Source organism: Amphibalanus amphitrite, unplaced genomic scaffold (assembly GCF_019059575.1).
Source record: "Amphibalanus amphitrite isolate SeventyFive unplaced genomic scaffold, NRLGWU_Aamphi_draft 001144F_arrow, whole genome shotgun sequence".
Lineage (NCBI taxonomy): Eukaryota > Metazoa > Arthropoda > Thecostraca > Balanomorpha > Balanidae > Amphibalanus > Amphibalanus amphitrite.
In genome coordinates this window covers 148579-171500 of record NW_024882638.1, presented here as the reverse complement: position 1 = coordinate 171500, position 22922 = coordinate 148579, and the positions used below count along the sequence as shown (strand labels likewise).

General features: G+C 49.8%; 1 protein-coding gene across 1 annotated transcript in view; it reads left to right on the top strand.

Annotated features, from left to right (window-relative positions):
- Positions 1 to 20702, top strand: part of LOC122370555 (hemicentin-2-like) — a 31315-nt gene extending 10613 nt beyond the window's left edge. The window contains exons 7-14 of the mRNA XM_043346234.1: positions 9031 to 9161; positions 13696 to 13858; positions 14172 to 14328; positions 14662 to 14795; positions 15800 to 15936; positions 16379 to 16538; positions 17591 to 17812; positions 20477 to 20702. Coding sequence (XP_043202169.1) covers positions 9031 to 9161; positions 13696 to 13858; positions 14172 to 14328; positions 14662 to 14795; positions 15800 to 15936; positions 16379 to 16538; positions 17591 to 17812; positions 20477 to 20607 — 1235 coding nt within the window. The 3' untranslated portion in view covers positions 20608 to 20702. The remainder of the gene's footprint in view (positions 1 to 9030; positions 9162 to 13695; positions 13859 to 14171; positions 14329 to 14661; positions 14796 to 15799; positions 15937 to 16378; positions 16539 to 17590; positions 17813 to 20476) is intronic.
- Positions 20703 to 22922: the final 2220 nt, after the last annotated feature.

Below are 22922 nucleotides of genomic sequence, written 5' to 3'. Positions count from 1 at the left end.
CAGACGGCTGATCGTCTACTGCTATACATAGTATGCGACCCTGGACGACTATAAAAGACGACCCTGGACGACCCTATTCGACTTCCTAGTCGTCCGCTGTGCATAAATACCGATTTCAGGTAGCTGCCGATTCACTGAAGTGCCAACACTAAGGTGAGCCTCAGTCAAATTTAAAGAAACAGTCAACCTACATATAGTTATGTGCGACACGACGCTTCCTAGCCTCGATATAAAGACTCCATGTTGTGGAACGACTCCTTGGGTAAGTGAATTGTTCAAAGAACTAGAGACATCTACAGACTACATACCCTTACTAATGGGCGTGTCACGTTTCAACTAGCGCGAGCAATGCCGTTTAATAGATCTTCATAAACCACTTCTGGGTTTCTCATTAGGAAATGGTTGGCTAAACCAGGGATGGATAAATAAATATGAATTAGAGTGGACCAGGAGTTGCCGAAGTAGGTGCTTACCTACCGACTTCCTTATTTTTCGAATGCTGTTCTATTTTGGAATATAATATAACTTCCTGAAAATGAGGTCTTGCGCACCAGTCATCCAGTTGCCTTATATTATAGCCATGGTCTGCTACTAATACCATAGGATATGTGGATAGCACGCCCCTTAGACTGCTTAAATTCTTCGAGGTTTTAGAAATTCAAGTGCTACTATATAGGAAGAAGGAAGAAGGGTGAAGGCTGTTTCCTCCTTACCAACTCATGAAAAACTCATGCAAACTTAGAAAATAGCATTGGTGCCAAAAACGAACTGCTATAAATGCAAATGAAATCCCTACTTAAAACTGTTTTTGACTTTACGACCTTTCAACATTTTAAGAAATTTGTGGTAAATATTCAATTTTAACTTACCTTTGCGGTATGAGAAGTTCCCACAGACTGAGCTCTGTAGTCTGTCCTTTCCGCTCGGAGAGAGCTCGGAATCAATCAGCGCTCTCGGCGGCCTCCTCCATCAGGGGGCGGGTGAGGGGGGGGGGGGGACGGAGAGGGGGGGGGGGGTCGGTCGGTGCCAGGTGGGAGGCGGCCCGCCGGCGGCGCCGTGACCGCGGCCGCCACATCAATCATTCAGGCGTCGGCCGGTCAAACATGCCCCGCCCCGCTGCCTGCCGTCACGTGGCCGCGCGCCGCACGACTGACGCCAACGTATATGTAGGTCCGATACAGGACGGCACCGAGGACAGCAACAATGCAGGATCCCTGCCGCTGAGTAGATACGATAGGCACGTTTTTATATTTATGGAGCGTGCGCGTGTGCGTGACATGCGGCTCGCGTTCCATTGAGGTCCACAAATAGATTCTGAACAACGATGGTACGGTAGGTCAGATATCTGATGTGGATTAGCGTTCATGTTTGTGACGTGGGTGTCGCATTTTTTGTTGTGCTGTGAATGCGTGCCCTTTAACCCTCGCCAGGCGAGGGCCTTTTCCAGAACACGGACGGCGAGGGGGGTACGATTCCCCCTTGGCGATTGGCTCCTATGGCACTTAGAAACACCAAATTTACAGGGTAGGTGGGCACATAGGAGACCTCACGGCTCACCCTCGAGAAAATTTGGTGACTCTAAGTCAATATTTAGATGGGTTTTGGAGGTATAAGTGCAAAAATCTCGCTAAAACATGTCAAAGTTTTTTTCGCCTCTAACTTTTTACCTAGTAAAAGAAGAGCACAAATAAAAGCACCAGTGAGCTCAGGACATCCGTGCGCATCGAATGCTATACTTTGTTTACAACTTGAGTGGGCTTAAATTTTTCTTAAAAATAAAGTGAACCTAAAGAAACAAATTAACCCGCGCACCGACGGGGGTCTGCGCCAACTTCGCACCGACGGGGGGGGGGGGCGGAGATCTCGAGAACGAAGCAAGATAGCGACAAGCGGTAAACGGCATCGGATACGCACGGTCAAGATCTACAATTTTTACAAAGGTCATTTCAGGTCAGGTCAAAGATGACGTCACAGGGGTCGAAAAAGTCAAAATGGCGGCGCTAGATATGGAGAGAGTTTTTCTCGAATAACTTTCGAATTAGTCAAGATAGGAACAAACTAAGGGCATCATCGTAATCCTCTCGTCAATCCGCATCGAATGATATATATGTTGACCTCGAAAGGTCAAGGTCAAAGGTTGACCTTAGGTCACGTGACCTCGAGGTCATCATGTATATCATTCGATGCGTCTTGACGAGCTGAACACAATGAGACCATCCGCGCGGCTGTATCTTGTTCCTGTACGGAGTTATTGGCAAAAAACCTTTGGTGACCTTTGATGACGTCACATGACCTTACAGCTGCCCAAGAGCAAACCTGACCTCAAGGCAGTGAAGGTTGATCGTATATGAAGTCATGCATGGTATATGGGGCCATTCCGACCCGTTTTAGTGGTAAAAACAGGGAGTTGATTTTTCCCCCATTGACTTATAATGGGGAGGTCGCGAAATTGACCTGACCTTAGGTCACCGATATCAAAATTCCGAGATAAACAAATTGTAGCTACTAATGACCTAATAACATCCTGCGACTTTCAAAGGCCTCCGACATCTACTGTAGCTCTGGCACGGTGACAAAGTTGCAAAAAAGTGACTTGAGGTTGGGTCATTCAAAGTGAGCTGGTGACCTGACCTTGAAAGGTAGGAGGTTCAAACTTGCACACCATGTGTAAAATTGATGAGGGAATAGTCATACCAAATTTCGCGGCGGTACGCGCCGCGGTTTTCCCGCTATTCGCGAAAAATCTCAGGGGGGGCGGATATCCGCCCCCCCCGTCGGTGCGCGGGTTAAGTTTAACTTAATCAAAAAACATCATATCGAATATCATTCGAACCGCCTGATCACAAGGAACACAACGACATCATTTTTGAAGCTCTAGCCTCATTGTGTGCCAAGTTATTAGCAAAAACGTAGTTTGACCCTAGTTGACCTAAATTGACCCGAACCTAGCGTTCTTGCAGCTTACAAACACCAAGTTGATGTAAATCCAGCTAGCACAACACAAAAGCAATAAGATAAAGCACAAATCTATTTTCTTTACATATTCGGGTAAATTTCCTTAAAAATTGTCATGACCTCTAGATGACCTCAGGTCAATCGAATTTGAAAGAAGGGGGTGCATATGATGGCACTCGGTGACCCAAGCATATTCTGTAAGTTTGAATGAAATCGATGAAGAACTCTAGTTTCCATGAACAAAATAGTGCATTTTTAGCGCCATTTTGACAATATACCGATTTTTGTGACCTTGTGACCTGGCGTCAGGTCTCTGGAATCTAAAACTCCCAGGTCACATGTCAAATAGATGCCCCATGTTGTGTCTGAAATTAGATAGCGCTACGTGAATAGCACCCACGCTATTAGCGAATAACTCTGGCATTCAGTTGCCGCTAAACTAGTCAAATTTTTCTGACCTTGTATCGGTTTTTGTGACCTGGTGACCTGACCTAAAGAGACTGGGACTTGAAATTTTCAGGATAGGTGCGAAAAGGCTGCCCCAGAGGGTATGCCAAATTTGGTGGCGCCACGCGCCGCCGTTTTTACGTTATTTGTGAAAAATCTAAGGGTGGTTGCATCAACCCTCCTTGCCGGGCGATAGTTTATATTGCCCATGCTATCTTTGTTTCTACATAGAGGCGAAGTAAGCCTCCTATATGTATTATTTTATATAATTCATTGCAGTTTTTCATGTTCTGCAATAAGAAAAATATTAAATCTTATATAAAACGAAAAGCTTTATTAGCTGCAACACTATGCCTGACCTAAACATGTTTATTGGTAAAGAGAAAATAAGTGCTAATCCATAGTTTATCCTTATCCTGCCTTGGATAATGACTACCTACAATTTTCCATCTGCAGTTTGTGATCCCTGCCTCGCTAACCACCAGCGTTTTAGGTGAAGGAAGGCTTTCAGAAACCGTTATTTATTTTATTGAAGCTGGAAGAAGAAGCCTGTCATGAAGTCGTGCAGCGTTGATGTTTTTGGATTTCTCGCCAGCTTTTCTTTAAACATCTCCATCTTCTACATATACTTTGGCTCATAAGCTGTGTACCAATAAGCGTTAACAACGTTCGATATAGGTCCGGTCAAAATAATCAAAATATTTTGTCTGTGTGAACTATGAAATGCTCATGAACCGCTATGCTGGTCGTAAAACCTAAAGAGAGGTGCTGCATAATTACTGATAATTTTTGTTCCATATGCACCAAATTTCTACCGTAATTTATATCTAACAAATTCTTACAATTTTTTTTTACCAAATTTCTATAAACATAGTCTTCGCATGTCACGGCAATACGCGGAAAAAAATACAACTTACTATGGTACTTACAGAGTTCACGGTAATACACAACCTCTTGTTTAAGGCTTCAGGCAATATGAGTTGCAATGCGGCCAATGGCGCGGTATAGTTGTTTCTCCTCTGATAATTTCGCTTCCAGCTACAGGGCTCGGGAAAGCCAACATCAATCTTGCGACGTAAACCCAGTTGTCGTTTGCTCTTTGAATCTGACTATGTCGCATTGGTTGTTTTTGTTTTGTTTTTGCTCAGCGTTTGTTTGTCTAGTTCGTTGCACAGAGATAAGCAATTTTCAGGGGCGCCGCCACGGATTTTTGACTGGGGGGGACGGACTGATCGACTGAAAACCCAAAAGTAGACATTCTTACCGTGACTTTTCGGATGCATTCAACGTTTAAAGCAAATATGCCACTTTTAACATAGGGTTTGAACTGAAGTAACAGTGTTGTAGCAGGTAGCTTGAGCTGAGACTAGAACAAATCAGGAGTTTTTATGGCCCAACGATCACCCTAGCCAAATATATCGGTATCGATTTTAGGTTTGAAGACTGAAGTCATTCCCATAGATTACACTTTGTCATTCTCTTACCGAGGAATCCATTCCCTTACGGAAAAATGCTAGCCAATCAGCATTCAGCTGGTCTGAACTACGTACTAGATGCTTGGTCAACGCGTAATCAGCTTCCGCTGCCATACCTATAGGTAAGTAGCCTCTACGAAGGATGATAAATAGTGATGTAAAAATAAATATAAAATCCTTTTGCAAATATTCATTATTTCCTGACCATCTAAAGTTTAAAAACTCATAGAACTGTGGCAAAACAACTGGTTTGAGGAAAGTAGTTTAGGCCTATAGGTATTTCCTTAAAGTAATGGCTATAGACCGCATTCCCACAGAGTACCTACCTATATACACGTCCGATTCAGTTTGACACGGCAAAGCCTCGTGTTCTATCACGGTATAATTGCTGATGTATGCCACTAATATGATCGATAATGCATATTGCATAGGTAATGCATATTGCATGCCCGCGTGGTGGAGGGGGCGTTGTATAGTCACAAATCTCTCTTTTTGGTTCGTGCACGAATCGGCGCGAAGCGCCGCGAAAATTGGCAAAAAAAAGAAACATTAGGCAAAACTGCTCCAAAATACGAATTTTGCAGCCCGTGTAACAAGCTTGATACCAGAAAACCTTAGGTCAGGAAAACCAAGTCAAGTAGTCAAGTCGCCTTGAAGTTTTGTGGTCCTGTCAACCATATAGCTTATTTCTTAGAAGCTGGAAATTTAGTGTAGCGTGACTGCAGAAGTGTGGGGTCGGAGCCGGAATCAGTCGGAGTTGACTGTTTTGGCCAGTTTTGGCCAGAGTCGGAGTTGAAGTCTTCGAAAAGGTTCGGATTTTGACTTCGAGGTCGGATTGGTGTAAACTGTAAAGTCATGTTCTTGGCTGGTTAGAAGAAATATATTAGGCCCGTGTTCGGCCAGTCGTGTTATACGACACACGTTGATCACGGTATCAAAAATCGGCAGTTCCGCGATGACAGGTCGGATAAGAGCTGGAGATTTTGTTGGCCGAGGTGGCAGGGGTTAGACCAATGCATGTAGGCCCACACCCCATATACTGAGTATCTAAACCTCCTGGACCCTCTCAGATTCGGCACCGGCCGTTCCATCTCTTCCATCCTCAGGACAGTCAAATCCTTCTCCTCCACGCCGCAACCCCCTGCTCCGGGCTGGACGGGCAACTCTATCCCATGCGGGAATGGCTCCACTGGAGCCATAGTCCTTTGCCGGGTGCAGTGAGTGCCAGTGGGCTGGGCTGCTTGTTCAATTGGTCGGGTTCATCCCAAGTGGCTCACTGGGGTGGCTGCCCCGACCAATGTCTCCCACTAATTCTTTCATACTTGCGGCTCTGAAATGGTCTCATTGGACCGAAGGGCCTAATCAAATTTCGAGTAGGATAACAACCAGTAAAACGCCTTTTGGGGCGACCAACGGAGCGAGCGAGAGGGTGGGGTGGGCCTTGCACGTGCGAAATTGCGAGGGGATACCTACAACTAACTTGTGCACTGCACTCTTCTAACCGGTCCCTAACGATGGATATGCATTGCCTAGTGGGTATACCTACCTACATGCCAACTTTCAGCGCAATCGACCCAGTAGTTGCCGAGATATTGAAATTGTTACAAAACTGACACCTCTTCGTTTTTCACGTGGCACGTGCATATGGGGTCACTCACATGCATCGGGAATAGTCCGATGCTCGTTAGAAGGAATGAATCTAGTGCTACCCTACAAAAAATTACCGCATGTAAATCGGTCAAGTGGTTGCTGAGACCACTTGACCGGTCACGCCTAGCAAAAGCGTGACCACGGCATACTCAGAAATTTCCGTTAACCTACGAAAGACTACGCTCGCTTCGCTCGCTCCGTAATGAATTTGGGGGGGGACGTCCCCCTTCCATTCTGAGAGTGGGGGGGACGCGTCCCCCCCGTCCCCCCCGGTGGCGGCGCCCATGGCAATTTTAAATATTTCTTTCATATATGGTTGCTCTTTTGTCACTGATGAGGAGCTGTCACTGATGAGGCAATGAGCCTCCGTCTGGGAGAAGGCTATCACAGGGGTGGAGATCTCTGAATGAACCGGATCCGTCTCCTCTTTTTCTGAGAGCTCACAGGTCCCGACGTTGGACTCATTGGAGAGTGCCTTTCCTTCTGCAGATGGATCCGGGTGTGTGTCATTTGCTGCGCCGGCCCAGTCTATAGTCTATGATGTAGCCTATAGTTGCCGGGTTGGCAGTACTGCCGATACGGTTTTGAGTCCCGTCGCGGAAGCAGCGCATGAAAAGAACTGTCAGCGATTCGGAGACGTCTTTGACGGTGCTGATAGGCAGAGACAGCTACGCTGCATTCAATGGCCATCTCGGCGAAAGCCTATACCTAAGTCTGAACGGAAACGAGGCTTATGACAAGCATGACGGCTGTGACTGCCTCAGTAATAGAGTCACAGATAACTAGCGGCGTTCGTTTCAATGGCTGGAATTTCGTCTGCAGCTACCAAAGACGGTGAATACCCTCCGAAACTCAGACAGGCATTTTGATGTTTCAATAAGGAGTAGAGCTGACGGGAAATGTCATTTGCTGGCCAGGGATGTTGAAATAGGCAATTGTATTGATACATCATATCCGATAGCCTCCCGATCGGTGATAGTTACCCAGATCAGCTCGCTCAGTCAGGTCAGATCAGCCCGCCGCTGACTCAGCCTAGGCCGCTGCTCAGTGTTCTAATGACCTTTGACCCAGTTCAGTTCACAAATGATCTTGGTTGGCTCAGTCCACTTAGGCTTTTGGACCCGGCTCAGTCCACTAACGACTTTTGACCCGTCTCAATTCACTAACGACCTTTGACCCGGCTCAGTCCACAAATGACCTTTGACCCGCTCAGTCCACAAATGACCTTTGACCCGGCTCAGTCCACTAACGACCTTTGACCCGGCTCTGCAGCTCGCTGCTGCCGGCCGATACGGGGGCCTGCATGAAGGCGCGATCACCACCGGCCATCCGTCCTGCTGAGCGCCGATCAATGGCAGCACTCTCTGCACCACCGTCGTCGTGGCTGCTTCAGACACAGACTGGGGACATGATACTGTAGCAATCGGAACGCTTGGTTCTCGGAATGTCTCCTGCCGCGCTACTTGATCCCTAAATCCTGAAATAATTACCGATACGTGAACAAAGCAAATGCACACTACAAACGAAGTTGCGGTCGCTGCTCAAATACAAATTACGTTTGAAGTTCGCTTTTGCTTTGTTTGGATGTTATGGCTCATCGGACTTCAACGATGCAAATAAACGCCTATGCCCTATATAATGAAATACCTATTGAATAATGAATATAATAATATTTATCATCTTAAACAGATCCGTTGAAAAGAGTTGAAATCTTTCAGTATTGGATATCCCTCAGTACAATTGTAGGTATCTCATGTATCGCATCCACTAATGTGTACCTACTACAAATAAGTCAACGCTATAATACAATCTCTCCAGCGTAGGCGACTGGCACCTCAATCTCGGACTGACTACATCTTATTCCATTGGATAGCATGGTCGGGCCGCATCTCGTTCTACTGTATACGTTGTGTGAGTGGGGTACATCTCATTCTACTGGAATGGAGCGGGATGTGGGTGGGCTCCATCTATTGTTCCGAGGTGGTGAGGGTGTGGTGCATCTCATTTTACTGGATAGTGCCGGGTTTCTGCACTCAATTCTACCGAGATAGCGTGGGTGAGCTGCAACATACTCCTACGGGACCTCCTATGGGATCAATGGGATAATGGGGACCGGCGGCTGCCGACCAGATCATAGAAACACTGTCCGGGTCTTGTCGTTAGGACCGGGCCCGCTGCATTCACGGTCCGCTCCGACCAGACACAAAAACTGCGGCCGGTAGCCGGTGTAGCCTCGGTGATGGATGGTCGGCGGTGGAGGTCCGAGGCTGTCAGCTACTCTGTCGTCACCCCTCGGAGCCGCTGACGCCGCTCAGTGTGACACTAGCATCCCTGTGAGTCCCTAACATCGTTCATTGTGTCACCTGCCCCCTCACAGCATCGGCCCCTTGGAGCCCCCTAAACAAGCCCCCTTCCGTCCCACTCGGATCCTTTAGCGCACTGATCTAGGCCACCGTGCTGCCCGCCATCTCGAAGCCCGCTGACCCAGGTTGCCGTGTTCCAGACGCGCCAGTGGTCTCACTGCAGCTCGGCCGCAGTCTCGACCCAAATGTCATCAAGGAGGGCAATGACGTCTACTTCGAGTGTGACGTCGAGGCTAACCCATCTCCGGGGCACATCAGCTGGTTCCATCAAGTAAGCAAATGCCGGGACGCCAAAGTCCCGCCCGAGTGCATGCTATAACGCCCAGGCCCCAGTGCCCTTCTATAATAAATATACAGTTACACGAATATGGTTCGTGAATTTCACTTTTAGAATTTAGTGTGCTGAATCAGGAGAGCGGCGACACCATTGTTCACAAAATTCCCCTTTTTCACATCGACTGTTCCCCTTATTCCGTTCCAAACGGTTTCGTGATTTTCGACTGATTTGCTGATTTTAAGTCTCACCATACGTCAGTGAAATGTGGTTGCATGTTACGAAGCGCCTGGAACCGACCATGATGGGTCCCATTGAGGATGCGCTGGCAATCAGGGGCCCGCACGCTGACCGTTCATTCGGTGACCCTGCAGCTTGTGACCTATAGCGGAGGGGCACATGGCGTGAGGGCTGCTAACGTTCCGTGACTGATGAGAAGGTCAGCTCGGCTACCTGACGCAACTTTGGGTGAATTCTGAGTGAAAATGTCCACGGGGAAGCAGTGATTTGTATTGTATGTCAATCGCACACCAAATTGTTGACATTCTTATGCCACACCGATATCAAATTGTTAGCTATTTGGCTATTAGAGCCCAAGTTTTTATATTGCTCTTTTTATAAATCCTCCTTCGTCTATATGAGGTGTTCTGAATTCGATGCATTGGCCTCACACTCACTCACCATTTCTCTAGCTAGCTCGGTTTAATTATTTCCATAGTTAAGTTGCTGTTTGGTTTAGTTTGGGTTCCCCAATTTCCTGAATTGACATCACTAACCACCTAGCTCGGCCGCCTGTCGCTGGCTATTGGAGCAGCGCTAACATTCTTCCCACCGGCACACCGGACCAATTCAATAGAGCTATTCGGTGAATGTCGGCCCGCGCGCGTATGTAGTCGATCGTCAGTTTCACTGGGGTAACAGACGTGCTAAAAGTCCCAGAGCTAGTCCATTTTACCAAATGACTGAGACACTTCGATATTAACTGCATTCCGCATGGATGTGGAATTCGTTAGTAATGATTAAAGCCATTCGTGCGTGAATAATTATACTATATAAATAAATATAGCCAGATGGCATACAGAGTGCGGCGAATGGATTGCTATCGCGGAAGCATGTTAACTGGGTTATTAATACGTTGGTTATTATTTCCGCCCGTTTGTAGTTTATACATTACGTCCCTGGATGCTATGCTGATGACAGCCGAATTATGCTCCGCACCTTCCTGTCCCGCTGATAAGATTGGCTCAAATCGTTTGATGGAGAACGTCAGTGGCGGCTGGCAAAGGCAATTACGTTGCTAATTGGGTATATTATTTCCCGTGTGTACTGCTGGAGCTCGGTTTTTACGTCTTTTTAGTGTTATGTTTCGTCCAACTGGCTGAATGGGTGGAAGTGATTACGTTACGTGTATTGACGTAAGCCTCATTGTGAGTCGTGAGACACTGTAACTTTATAATCACATAAAGAAGGGAAGTAAGTATGTAGGAGGTATGGCTTCGACACTACAGCTTGACTACGACGACCGGTTCCAGTGTTTTGCACAGTGTGGATATTTAATTATTTTGCTGATCTAGGTCATTTCGGTCTTATATAGATTAGTTCCGGGCCGTAGGATGAGATAGCGGAGGCATTTGCCTGGGTCGAGCACCAGGCGGTGTAATGCTGCAGCTGAGCCCGTGTCCCGTGAGACCGGCACGTCACGGTGAGACACAACACCTCGCCATGTACACAGTCACCCGGGAGGAGTATATGCTGCCCTTGCCTGGGCCCTGGTTGAGGCGACTGCTGCAGTGTGAAACACGGGAGAGTGATAAGGGATAAGAACGCGCTGGCTGAAGACTGCAGCAGCTGGATGAGTTGGAGATTAGTTGTTTTTTATTTCGTTCTCCTGCCGCTGATGGGTGACTTAGACCGTTCCGTTCCGTTCTGTTACGTTACGTTACGTTCGACTGGTTACGTGTAAGTCGGATATGCATAGCCTGGATGGATAGCGGATAGACTGACTGCCGAAATGGTCCGCTCAATGGCAACAGAGTGTGAGGGCGGCCCGATACACACACACTGACTGATGACAGAAAAAGCCGAGTGACTGAGCGATCCCGCTCGCCGGAACCGGAGACAGAATCTTTTGTGTGGGTCGGAACCATGCCTCAGCGCATATCAGTTGTTCCCAATGCAGCCAAGTGAGGCGATAGTGGCCTCGCATTGGGTGACTGATGGTGGTAACATCTGTCTAGGCGTTAGCCAATGGCCGATAAACATGCCGTCTGCAGGGAACGGGCCGTGCCGTCTCGCGGACGATAAGTTGGCCGAGGGAAAGAATGGCATTGGCAGCCGGGAACTGACACTATCCGTCACCCGCAGCGTTCTCGGCAGCGGTACATATCAATTTGGTACGGAGGAACGAATGTCGCATGGATAATTGATTTGGGTATGAACGTGCCTCGTTTTCCATTCTCCCGAGGAAAGATGGAAAAGGATTTCTCTGATGAGATGACCGGCGCGATTATGAAGGTCCGGTTCAAGGCGCATCGGTTCTCTCTTCTTTCCGAATCCTATAAACGGCTCTGGAATGTGTCCTGCCGTAATGCGGTGTGAGTGGTCATGTTGAAGAACAGACGAACTAAGCTCAGGCCGGACTAATCAGCACTTGCCGTCCCATATGAGTGCACAATGTAAAGCCCCCGCGAATGTCGGTGACAGTGACGGTAATGAGGCTTACGTAACTGCACTGTGTAGTCAGATAGCATTGCAGCGGAGCCGACTTTGTGCTTTCCCGTTCAGAGCAGCGCATCAGGTTTCTCCCATAACTAGCCTAACGACCATAACTGGGGGTTAGGTTTCTCCTATTCAGGGCAGCGCATTGAGCGTTGACGGGTAAGGGGTATTCACTCATACAAGATATTGGATGATGTGTAACCGGCCGGATGCGTCTGTTGAAACTATTCTTGCCGGTGTTGCTAGAAGCAGGCATGCAATATCACCGTATACCTGTAGCTTACCTAGCTTTGTGACCAATTGATAATGCCCGTGATTTATTCCTTTTTTGAGATAAGGACAGCACTAAAGGTAAACGTTCCCCGCTCCCATGCATGCTTGCATTGTAAAGTTTTATAACGATATTTGTGCCATGGATGGGAGCAGTACATAGTAAATCTGATAGTATACTGGGTGCCCGGTGTAGTGGTCAGATCCACCCCTGTCCGCCGGCACGGCGTCTCTCCCGGCTCGCCCGGCACCTGTGGCGCTGCAGTGATCTCCCCGATCGGCCTGCCAGTGCCGGCGGGCCGACTGCCGACTGCGCAGCGATGCTTGCCTCCGATACCGCCTCCCTCCGCTCGGTCCCAGCCGCCAATCAATGCGCCATTTGTTACGGCGCCACTGGGCGCAGCACTCGCAGAGCGAGACGGGAGCACCTGTACGAGTCGGCAGAGCGCTGCTAAATTCCGACAACTGCTCAGCGCGACAATTGCTCGGCACACTGTATTCCGGCAACAGTGAGGGACTCAACATCTCGGCAACCGCGGGGGACACTATGCTCGTAACCATCCCGGTAACCGCACGGGACACTATAACCATCCTGGCAACGGCTCGAGACTCTGCCAATGAACTGCATGGAACTGTAAAACCCCGGCACCCGCGAGGAACACTGCACCTTCCCGGCGGCAAGGGGGACATTGCTACCCAACAGCCACCTGTACTGGTACCAGCCAAGTGGTTCTTTACGATAGCTGACAGCAGCACACCACATGCTGTAATGTTTTACTAAGTTTGGCCGTCAATCATGGGATAGAAATTGACACCAGTGTCATTCCAAATAATGTCCCGACAGGGTGAAAATGTGGTTGAATCAAGCATATTCTTTATGCGGAAAACACCAGAGTTTATATAACCAGGCAACTTATCCTCGTATGTATCAGAGACGGATGATGTAGCGTTGCTTGTTTACTCTCTTCCTGGTCAGTCTTCCTTGTTTTTGGTCTAAGTCTTAGTCCTCCCTCCCAACCGTGCTAGCAAATGAAGTGCACTATTTGAAGTATTTATATGTAGTCGTCTTTTATTCACTGTGTCCACGGCGCTGTCGATAGCCGTAGCCCATAGCTGGGGTAACAGCGAGGGCACAGCGCGGTGACATCTCCGGTCGGCCGGCTCGGTGCTGGGTCGATACGATTCGCTGTCCGACATTACCGGTATGCCAATACCCTGGTGACCGTCTGACCAGTCCCGTATCACTGTAGGAAATATTGATACCCTGGTGACCGCTGACTGGCCCCATAGGCCGTATTCACTGTAGTGATAATGTCCTGGTGACCCTGGTCGGTCCCGTATCACTGCAGCACTAATGTCCTGGTACTTACACTCTGTGATACAGTGATAAGTCTCGTATCAGTGTAGTATTTATGCCATATTGACCGAGACCAGTCCCGTATCACTGTAGTATGTGTGTACTAGTCTACTACCCCAGTTTTGGTAAGCTGTGGTCGATCTCGTATCACCGCCGGTCCTGATACCCTGTGACCGCTCCCTGCAGGATCGCCGTCTCCAGCCGGGTCAGAGGGACGGCGGCGTCATCGTGCACGAGCGCAGTCTGGTACTGCCCAATGTCTCCATGGACCAATCGGGGGAGTACAGCTGTGAGGCGACCAACGCTGAGGGCAGCGCGCGCAGCGCACCCGTCCGACTGCGCGTGCTCTGTGAGTATAGAGCGAATCACGATACGGATATGTCACGATTAGCCGAGTGGTTTGTGGAATGCCGATGAGATGAATGAAGATGTTAAGAGCGCTATTAAAGCAATTACCAACGGTAACTGGTGCATTTTCATGTGAACTTCTACTTGTATTAGGTTTATGTAAACAAAACTTTGTTTAAAGTTTAAACAAAACTTTACCTATGCAACTTTATTGGCCTTGAAACACCGAAGAGGGACCAGTTGAGCGCGAAAGATGGGTAGACAAGTGTCTACCCATCTGACTACCTCTGACCTGCCGTGTGTCACGTCGACAGACGCGCCGCGCTGCCAGCGTCCCAGTAGGCGGATCTACTTCCTCCCTGGCCGTCAGGTGGAAATCACCTGCCAGGTCACAGCCCAGCCTCTCAAACTGCGCTTCAAGTGGTTCATCAACCGCTCCACCGCCGCCAGAGAGACCATAGAGCCGAGCAGGTGCGTTATAAGAGCCATATAGTTAGGCTAGACCAGGTTGGCAACAGGGACATCCAGGCCCAGCAGATGGGTAGCAGAAACCTGGGCGTAACAGCGGACCGGTTTTGAAGTTAATGTACAGTGAATTATAACATTTTATTATGGAAAATTTGCTTGAGATGACCTCCAATCAGTGCGTCAAGATAGGTAAAAACGGCAATAACATCGTTCGGTATTAACGGCTGGTGAAAGATGTAGGTTAAAGGCATCACTCGCTTGCTAATTAAGAAAAAATAGTTTCACGTTAAAAAAGTGATGCGACTGCATTTGATTGTGTCCATCTGCGTGTGACAGGTACACCAGCTCGGGTGGCAGCAGCGTACTCCGGTTCACCCTGGGGTCGCCAGAGTATGCAGTGATCGGGTGCACCAGCAGCAACGCCGTCGGACTGCAGAGACGACCGTGTCTCTTCCAGATGCTCCCAGCCAGTCAGTGTCTCTTAGGCCAAACATCGAAAACACTTCCTGATTCATCGTAAATGCATGCCTATTGTGCGACAAGGAATGTGCTGGCGTGGCTCGCCAAAGATGTCTATGTGAAATGCTCCAAATAACACAACCAGTCACTTTATCCTATTGTCCGTGAAAAATAATGCGAAGTTCAATGGCGAGCTCTCGCGCGCTTCAGGCATAAAAGCTTCTTTCTAATGGTGAAATCGACGTCTTGCATAGTTCGGTTGTCTGTAAATCTTTCCAATGAATGCCAAGTAGATCATTGCGAAGTTTCTTAAGTCCCTTTAAATACCACACTTCCCAGCAGAACACTTGTCGGACTCGTTCCGCAGAGTAGAAATGTTCTTTCTTCAGACGTTTGACGGTTGATTTGTAAAAGGTTTCAAAGTGGCGCTGAACTTGAGATGAGGCACAGTGGTAGTTACCCAACTTACAACAAGACAACTTTTCGAGCCTTTCATGCCTAACAAAGTGTCTGTATCGAAATTCAACTTGTGTCAATCTCGGTTTACTCTAGTGCTGTTAAGTCGTCCGCTGTCAAATTGTTTCTCCATTATTTCCTCACCTTGTGAACTGAGTGCGGCATTCGATCCATTGTGGTTGACTCATGCCGGGCGCCCTTTGTGGCATATCTGTGAGAATCTTGGCGTAAGAATCTTGGCATGGCCGACACGCACTATTTTTAGGCCATGCCGTTTATATCCCTTAATTTCATTGTGCTCTCGGTCTTTATAGCCTTTCAAGTCTCATTTCCATCAAATGGCATGCTCTTTCGCTAGTTCTAAAGACAAAGCATAACATTGCAAGATTATCTGTTGCTAAGAGGCTAACAGTGCCGGCTTGTGACTACCAGAAACACCCGTTTAGACGGTTTTAAACTCAAAGATGTTTTCTTTTATCTAGCTGTGAATACCGCCCACCCTCTATTGCCATCAGGCCACTGTCGTTATTAATTACGTGTTGTATCGCCCGCTGTCCAGGCCTGCCGGAGCGGCTGCGTCAGTGTGAGGTGCACAACCAGACGGTCACCTCGTTCGAGATCGGCTGCCAGGAGGGCTCCGACGGCGGACTTCAGCAGAGGTTCGCGCTGGTCGTCTGGCAGGATCAGGACAGACAGGTGGGTCGGACAGCATCTCTTCACACACTGTATAAGTACCTACGCTGTATAAGTCTCCTGGTCCTCTGCAGGACCAGAACAGGGAAGTGGGCCGAACACCTTCTCCCCATTGTTCGGTGTCCTGGTTCTTAGGCAATTTTAGAAATGACGAGTGGGCCGTATACCTCTCAGCAATTCTTCAGCTCAGGCGAACAATTATGCGAACTCATCAATGCCCTGAATGGAAAGCAGAGCTTCATTTGCGGATATTGCTAAGCCTGAAATCTCGTTTCCAACGTACCCTCACAATACTGCTGCTAAGGCTGCCGCTGCTGGCGACCATCATCAGAAACTGCTTACTGCCGACTGGTGATATCAGAGACGCTGATGTTGGCGCAGTAGAGACTGGTGACACGACAGCTAAGTCAGGAGCTGATGTGAAGTGGTCCCTCTGTCTCCACAGCTGGTCCGGAACGTCAGCTCGAGCACGCCGTACTTCCGTGTGACGGAGCTGTCTGCCGGCACCAACTTCACCGCCGAGCTGTACGCCGTAAACGGCAAGGGCCGCGGTCGGGTTACCCGACTGCAGGTGCCCACACTGGAGCTGACGGCAGACAGAGTCGGTGAGTTGACACGGAGGGAGTCAGAGTCTTCAGGGACAACGACCGTGGGGGCTTGATAGTAGAGAGGATGAGTGTCAGGGAGAGCGGGACGATGAGACAGGTTGGGTGCTTTGTGACACATCCGTCTTTAATATTCATGATTATTTCGCTCCCTCGGACATTTTCTCTCGTGCTTTGAGCTGCACGATTATCGGTAACAGGTGAAGGAAGTCCGTTGGGACAAATTCTCTGGGAGTAGCAGTTGACCCCCAGCTCGATGGGTGGTCCCTCGGGACGGGCTGAGCCGCGGGGTGCGTCAATTGATGGTCTTGTTGGTTCTCACGTCTCATATTTCCCCTTATGTTATTATTTTGTGACCCTTAAATGGTCCTTTTAGTCTGAATGATTGCAATAGACAAAGCAATAACAAAGTTATAACCTATAGAATAACGTCCTGGATTGTGACGAAAGGCATGCGTCGGAAGTATTTGTGGGTGAGTCGGAACGTCAGAGTCTAGGATAGATCCAACTGTCGGGCTGGGGAGGGGGAGACAATGGCGACCGGTGACGGGGGTCGCGGCCGACGTCCCGATCTTCCCATTGCATGTCCGTATACGACGCCCCGTCGCGCTGCCAGACGACCCTCGGCCGGGTTATGGCCGAGTTATCGACACCGTAAAAGCTCGGAGCAGCCTGATATTTTCTGCCGCTCACCGGGCCACCCAGATGAGGAAATTGGCCCAGAGCGGCAACGCAGGCTCTGAGGTTGTACGCGCGGTGGGACAGGGGTCAGTGGTCGTGCACGGGTGGGTGACGGCCGGTACTGGTTTTATAGTATCAATCGTATCAATCTGGGTTAGAAGAGAAGGGTATGAACAGGACTGACTGGGACAGTACGGACTAAAGTTTAGTTACCTTAAATTGCCACAGCTTTGGTCATATGAACACATGGCTTCTGAGGGTGTATGTCAGTGTCTGTCAGTGTCTGACGATATATTTCAGTACTTAGTGTCTGTCTGTGCCCGAACCGAACTCGGCAGCATCTGACGTTATACATCTGTGTGTCTGTGCAGCCTTCAGCGTGGCTCCGGCGGCCGCTCCGGTGGCGGCTCTCCTCTCGGGCTCAATACTGGCCACCCTTCTTCTTCTCCTGCTGCTCGCTGGCGCGCTGGTCACCGTGAGGAGAAGAGCGGCCAGCGGCCGGCGTCACGCCGCCGCCCCCGTCACCACGCCGCCCGACAAACCTACCGAGAGTCACCAGCATATTACCGTCGGACCGGACATCGTCCCGGCAGGTCAGTCAGCTGTCGCTACTTTGGCGACTAGGGTGTTACTGTGGTCTTCCGCTTCAACAGCTTATCGCCGTCTTGGGTATGACAGGTATGCGCTCAATGTGGTGGAATTACCCACTGGCCGCTTTTGCGCTATGAATGGGCTGCCAGCCTCAATGACCGAATGTGTCGTTGAGTGATGTGTCGCTGTGACTGCTGTTTGGTTGTGCCCGGCGTGGTGTGTCGCTGATCGTTTATGACCAGTGTATCGCTGTGACCGGTGTGTCGCTGACCGGCGACTCGCTGTGACTGCTGTCTCGCTGCGTCCGGTCTCGCTGTTGCGCAGTGCGTCGCCGTGAATGGACTGACACTTTGACAGACCTAGATTTCTGCGAGGTAGTCCCTAGCGCTCTGGCCGCCGTGTCTCCGCCCAAGCGCACCGCTGGCGGTCCCCGCGGATTTCCAGCCAATCTGAGCCGCTGTCAGACGGAAAAATTGGCCACTGACTTCCGGTGGCCAGTCGATAAGCGGAGGCGCCTTGACAGACCGGCTGCGGGCGCACGGACAGATCGGCTGCGGGAGCACGGACAGATCAGCTGCGGGAGCATCGGTGCCGGCTGCGGACGCATTGTTTGGACAGTGCTTTGCCAGCTGCGCGCGGGCGCCCTAACATTGTGACAGCGCGACAGCGAGTCGACAGCCGTCAGTGGTTCCCCGACAGCCTGTCTTGGAGGTCTTGGCAGCGATGTGTCTAAACCGATCACCAATGGGCATTGTCGAACTCATTTCAGACTCAACCTACATACCTCAGTTTTCTTTTAGTTATTACTTACGACTTCTTGTTATCGAAAAACTGCCTTGCTTACATGTGACGCTAAGCATGGTAAGCTGTAGTGGTCAATTACGGAAAATCGGAATACCGATACCAAACCAAATACCAACCAATACCACGGGAAGATACCGAAACCAAACCAACTTGGGAAACTGAGGGAAATACCAACTTTTTACCGATTTCTTAGCCTCTTATATATTAGTGAGGGCTTATGATACCAACAAAATACCAAACACATGACGATTGAAATACCAAATACCAAGTTGGTATCGGTTTGGTATCGGCATACCAAAAAGTTGGTATCCGATTGACATCTCTAGTAAGCTGCGATGCATCCTTACCTGGTCAGCTATTCACACATAGAGCTCACCAGCTCACCAGTTGGTAATGTTTTTGGATTAGGCGAGACGACCGTCCTGTAGCCGCTCTTTCCAGTCATCGGTTGACTTATTATGTACGACTACGCCGGACAAACAGTCCTCGTTATCACATCCTCAAAATTGCTTCCACTACATTACCAGCCAAGTGCTTTATCAACTAGCAAGAAGCAAGAGCCTAGATCCATTTGTCTACATCGTCAGTTCGCGCTGCTGACGCCTTGACTTTTCACGTCTCACATCAAATCGCAAGAGCCATGATTTGAACGCAAATTTGTCTTGTCGTATTCAAATGTCGTCTCAGCCAGCGGCGGCTCGGACCGCTGCAGCTCGCATTTAAATGACATCTGGCGATGAGTGTCGTCGTCGGCCGGATATAGAGCTCAGCTCGTCTGTCCGTCTGTCTGTCGGTGGTCTGTGCTGGCGGTCAGTCGGCGCTCCCCGCGGGGGACTGCCGCCACACCGGTGTCCCAGGGGAGCTCCTGAGCGGCGAGCGGCGGCGCGGCGCGGCCGGCCGCCGGACGGGAGCTCAGCTGGTGTCAGAGATTGGCCGCCGCCGCTCGGAGCTCACCGGCTGCCCCAGAGAGCAGTGTGTATCGATTCAGCGGCCGTGTGACCGCCGGCATCGAGTCGGGCCGCCGTGTCGACCCGCGGCGGCGGGCGGGCGAACACCGGGCCTGTTCGCTCACAGACAGGACAGGGAACCTGCCTCCCGCTAACAGATAGGACGGCTGGATCCCACAGTCAGTTAGTGGGACAGGACAACGGCATTCCAGTCCGTACACAGACAGAACAACGAAATTCCACAGTCGGTTTATGTGACAGGACAACGGGATTTCACGGTCTGTTCACGAAACAGGACACTGGGACTAACCGTTCGTCCACTGGCAGGGCAGCTGACGGACGGTTTGCAAGACATGATGGGATCCATCGTTCATCCACAGAAATAGACAGTCGGACCCGTGATTTGTCCTCAGCACGAACACTGTGACCTCGAATAATTAGACAATGCTCTAGACATGCTTGGTTTCACGGACCGTGTAGCACACTGGCGTAATTTAGATGGACCAATGCATTGCCGTAGACTGACATGAATTAACGGACTAATTTAACGATCCATTTGGCTCACGTTAACGAACAACGGTCGTAAATGGGCGCGGTTTAGCAAACTAATGATGACGCGGGTGGCAGGCTTCAGACTGCTTTTTCAGCCCAGAGAAGTTATCATTACCGGTGGTTGAGGAATAGCTTCAAACGTCATGACTCACAAACATTTCTCCCCTCACACAATCAACGCTGGTGAAGCCGTGTAATTTTCCTTTTTTACCACATCACAGGACACAGAGTAGTAAAATAGTGTATTTAGCTACCATTAGATGGACATTGGACAGATGGTAAGCTTTTGTCGTGTTCCCTATACAATGCTGTCGTATCTCATCTGCATGTCACCACCAACTGACCGAAGCTGTCTCTCCGCAGATCGGGAGGTGACCGGCCGGCCGCTGACCGCCTCTCTGGTCGGCTCCTGTCTGCCTGACACGGACGTGGCGTCTCCATACTACAGGGTCAGTGCACCCCCGGCACGCACGTGCCACTTCGCGCAGTATTGAACAGTGGTCTCAGTCTCACCATCGGGGCTTCGTAGGAAGTGTAAAATTAAATTACGCCGCCGCTGCAAAATTGAGTACCGCCTGCCGGACAGAGCTGTCACAGAGTGAATAAATGTGAGCTAAAAGTTTTGAGCATCGCCAATCACCATGATAAGGGACCTGACATTTTGATGCATGCTTGCGTGTATGTCACTTGCTCTTCTTTATGGTCCACTCTTTTCTCCTTTCCAGCTTCTTACATCATAACCTACATCCTCTCACATCTTCTGTGAGAAAATTGAAATCATGCCACTGTCACGTTTTCGCGAACATCCTGTCTGTCTGTCTGTCTGTCTGTCTGTTGTGTGTCGCAGTCTCATCGGCGGTTTCCGTCTGTGATTTATGTGACCTTTTAGAAGTTTGTGTTTCTTTGATCAGTGATCAGCTTTTGACCCGTAAACTCGTATGACCTTTGATATCGAAGAACATTTGTGATCTCTGGCCTCTATGACCTCTGACCATTTGCGACCTCTATGACCTTTTGTACTCCGTGACCTCCTAGAACCTACATGACTTCGGTGCCACCGTTTGTAACCATCTGTGACTTCAGTGACCATTTATATGTGCCGCCCTCCTCAGAAGCGATTGCAGACGGCAATCGACAGCGTCGAGCTGCCGCGGTCGCGGCTGGTGGCGGGGGCGGCCGAGCCGCCGGAGCCGCCGCCGCCGCCCACGCCGCCGCCGCCGCCCTCGCTGGTCGGTGATCGGATCACCTTTACACGCTGCAGCCACCGGCAGAGTTTTGTATGACGCGCCGGCCGCCGTGCTGAGAGGGGCGGACTCATATACCGGCCGGGAGACGGCCGGACCTCAGGTGAACGGGGACTGTTACAACGGGTGAAACGGACCATGACTGTGTGTTAGAAGAGAGGTGGACCGCGGGTGTGTTGGGAACGGGATCGGACCACGGGAAGGACCACGAACCGGACCACCGGACCAGACTACAGGTGTGCCAGTAACGGCTCCCAAATGTTTGTCAGCGGACCGGTTGAAAGTGTGTGTATGTTCTGTTGTGAGATGGGGTGATGGTGGTCCGACCTGTCGCAGTATGTGGCCGAGACGGTGACGGTACGCCATTGGCAAAGGCCACGTACCGGACGGCGGTCGCGCAGTGTAAGTGTGGTATGCGTCAAACTACCGTTCTCGGATCGTTGTGCCGGTTGGCAGCGAGGAGTGTCCATCGCTGACCCGATAAAAGAACCCTGCACCGGCCAGTCACCACCAAAATGGCCTGCCGTCGCCGCCAAACGCTGCGGAATGTTGGCTAGATCCGCGTCGTTCTGCGTAGCGAGGCGTATCAAACTTTCACTAAATGCAATACATTGATCCAGGCCGCTGTTACAGCGGTCCGGGTTGCTGGCTCAGACCAGGGCCGTATGCACCCAGTCTGCCAACTCTGCGCCAGCGACTGAGAGAGGCCGAGCGAGTGACGAGCGCTAACTAAAACAGCTATTCTTTATCCGTGTTTAATAACTGTGGCTAATGGAATGTTGAATGTCATTTGTCGTTTGAAACTGTTACCGTGAACTATGGATGGGATTATGTCATGTTATTATCAGTCACCTCATCACTCACATCTGATCGGAAGGGTCCACAAGCTTTCCGAATCTGAATTAAAGTACGTAACTTCATAATGCTGTTGCAATTTCGCAAAATACTCATCAAATATGTTTTCTATCATTCTACGCATGGTTGAAGTTACAAGAATAAATGTTGTTCAGAGATACGGATGCTTTGTTGCATATCATGGCATTTGCAATTAGTAGGTACCGAATGGCAATCGTCGCCGGATTTCTGAAATAATGAAATATATACGCCTACAACTGGCAATACATAAAGGAGGTGCGATGTTCTCAAGTTTCTATTTCGGAGTTGAGGCCTTTGGTCCGTTCGATCACGCAGCCTACCGTTGAAGGTCAACGATAAAATAATGAATGAAACTGATCATTATGTACCATAAGTGATAATTCACGATCCATATCCACCAATCCATAAACGACGTGGCCGGCGATGTGAATGTGACGACACTTTTGCCATTTCATTTCACTGGAAGTCCTAAGCAGGGCTGCGGAGTCGATGGATTTTCGGCGACTCCGACTCCGACTCCGACTCCGGCTTTCAAAAACCAGCTCCGACTCCGACTCCGACTCCGGGCAGAATTGTCGACTCCGACCGACTCCAACTCCCGACTCCGACTCCGCAGACCTAGCAGGGCTGCGGAGTCGACAGATTTTCGGTGACTCCGACTCCGACTCCGGCTCGGGTTTCTAAAATCG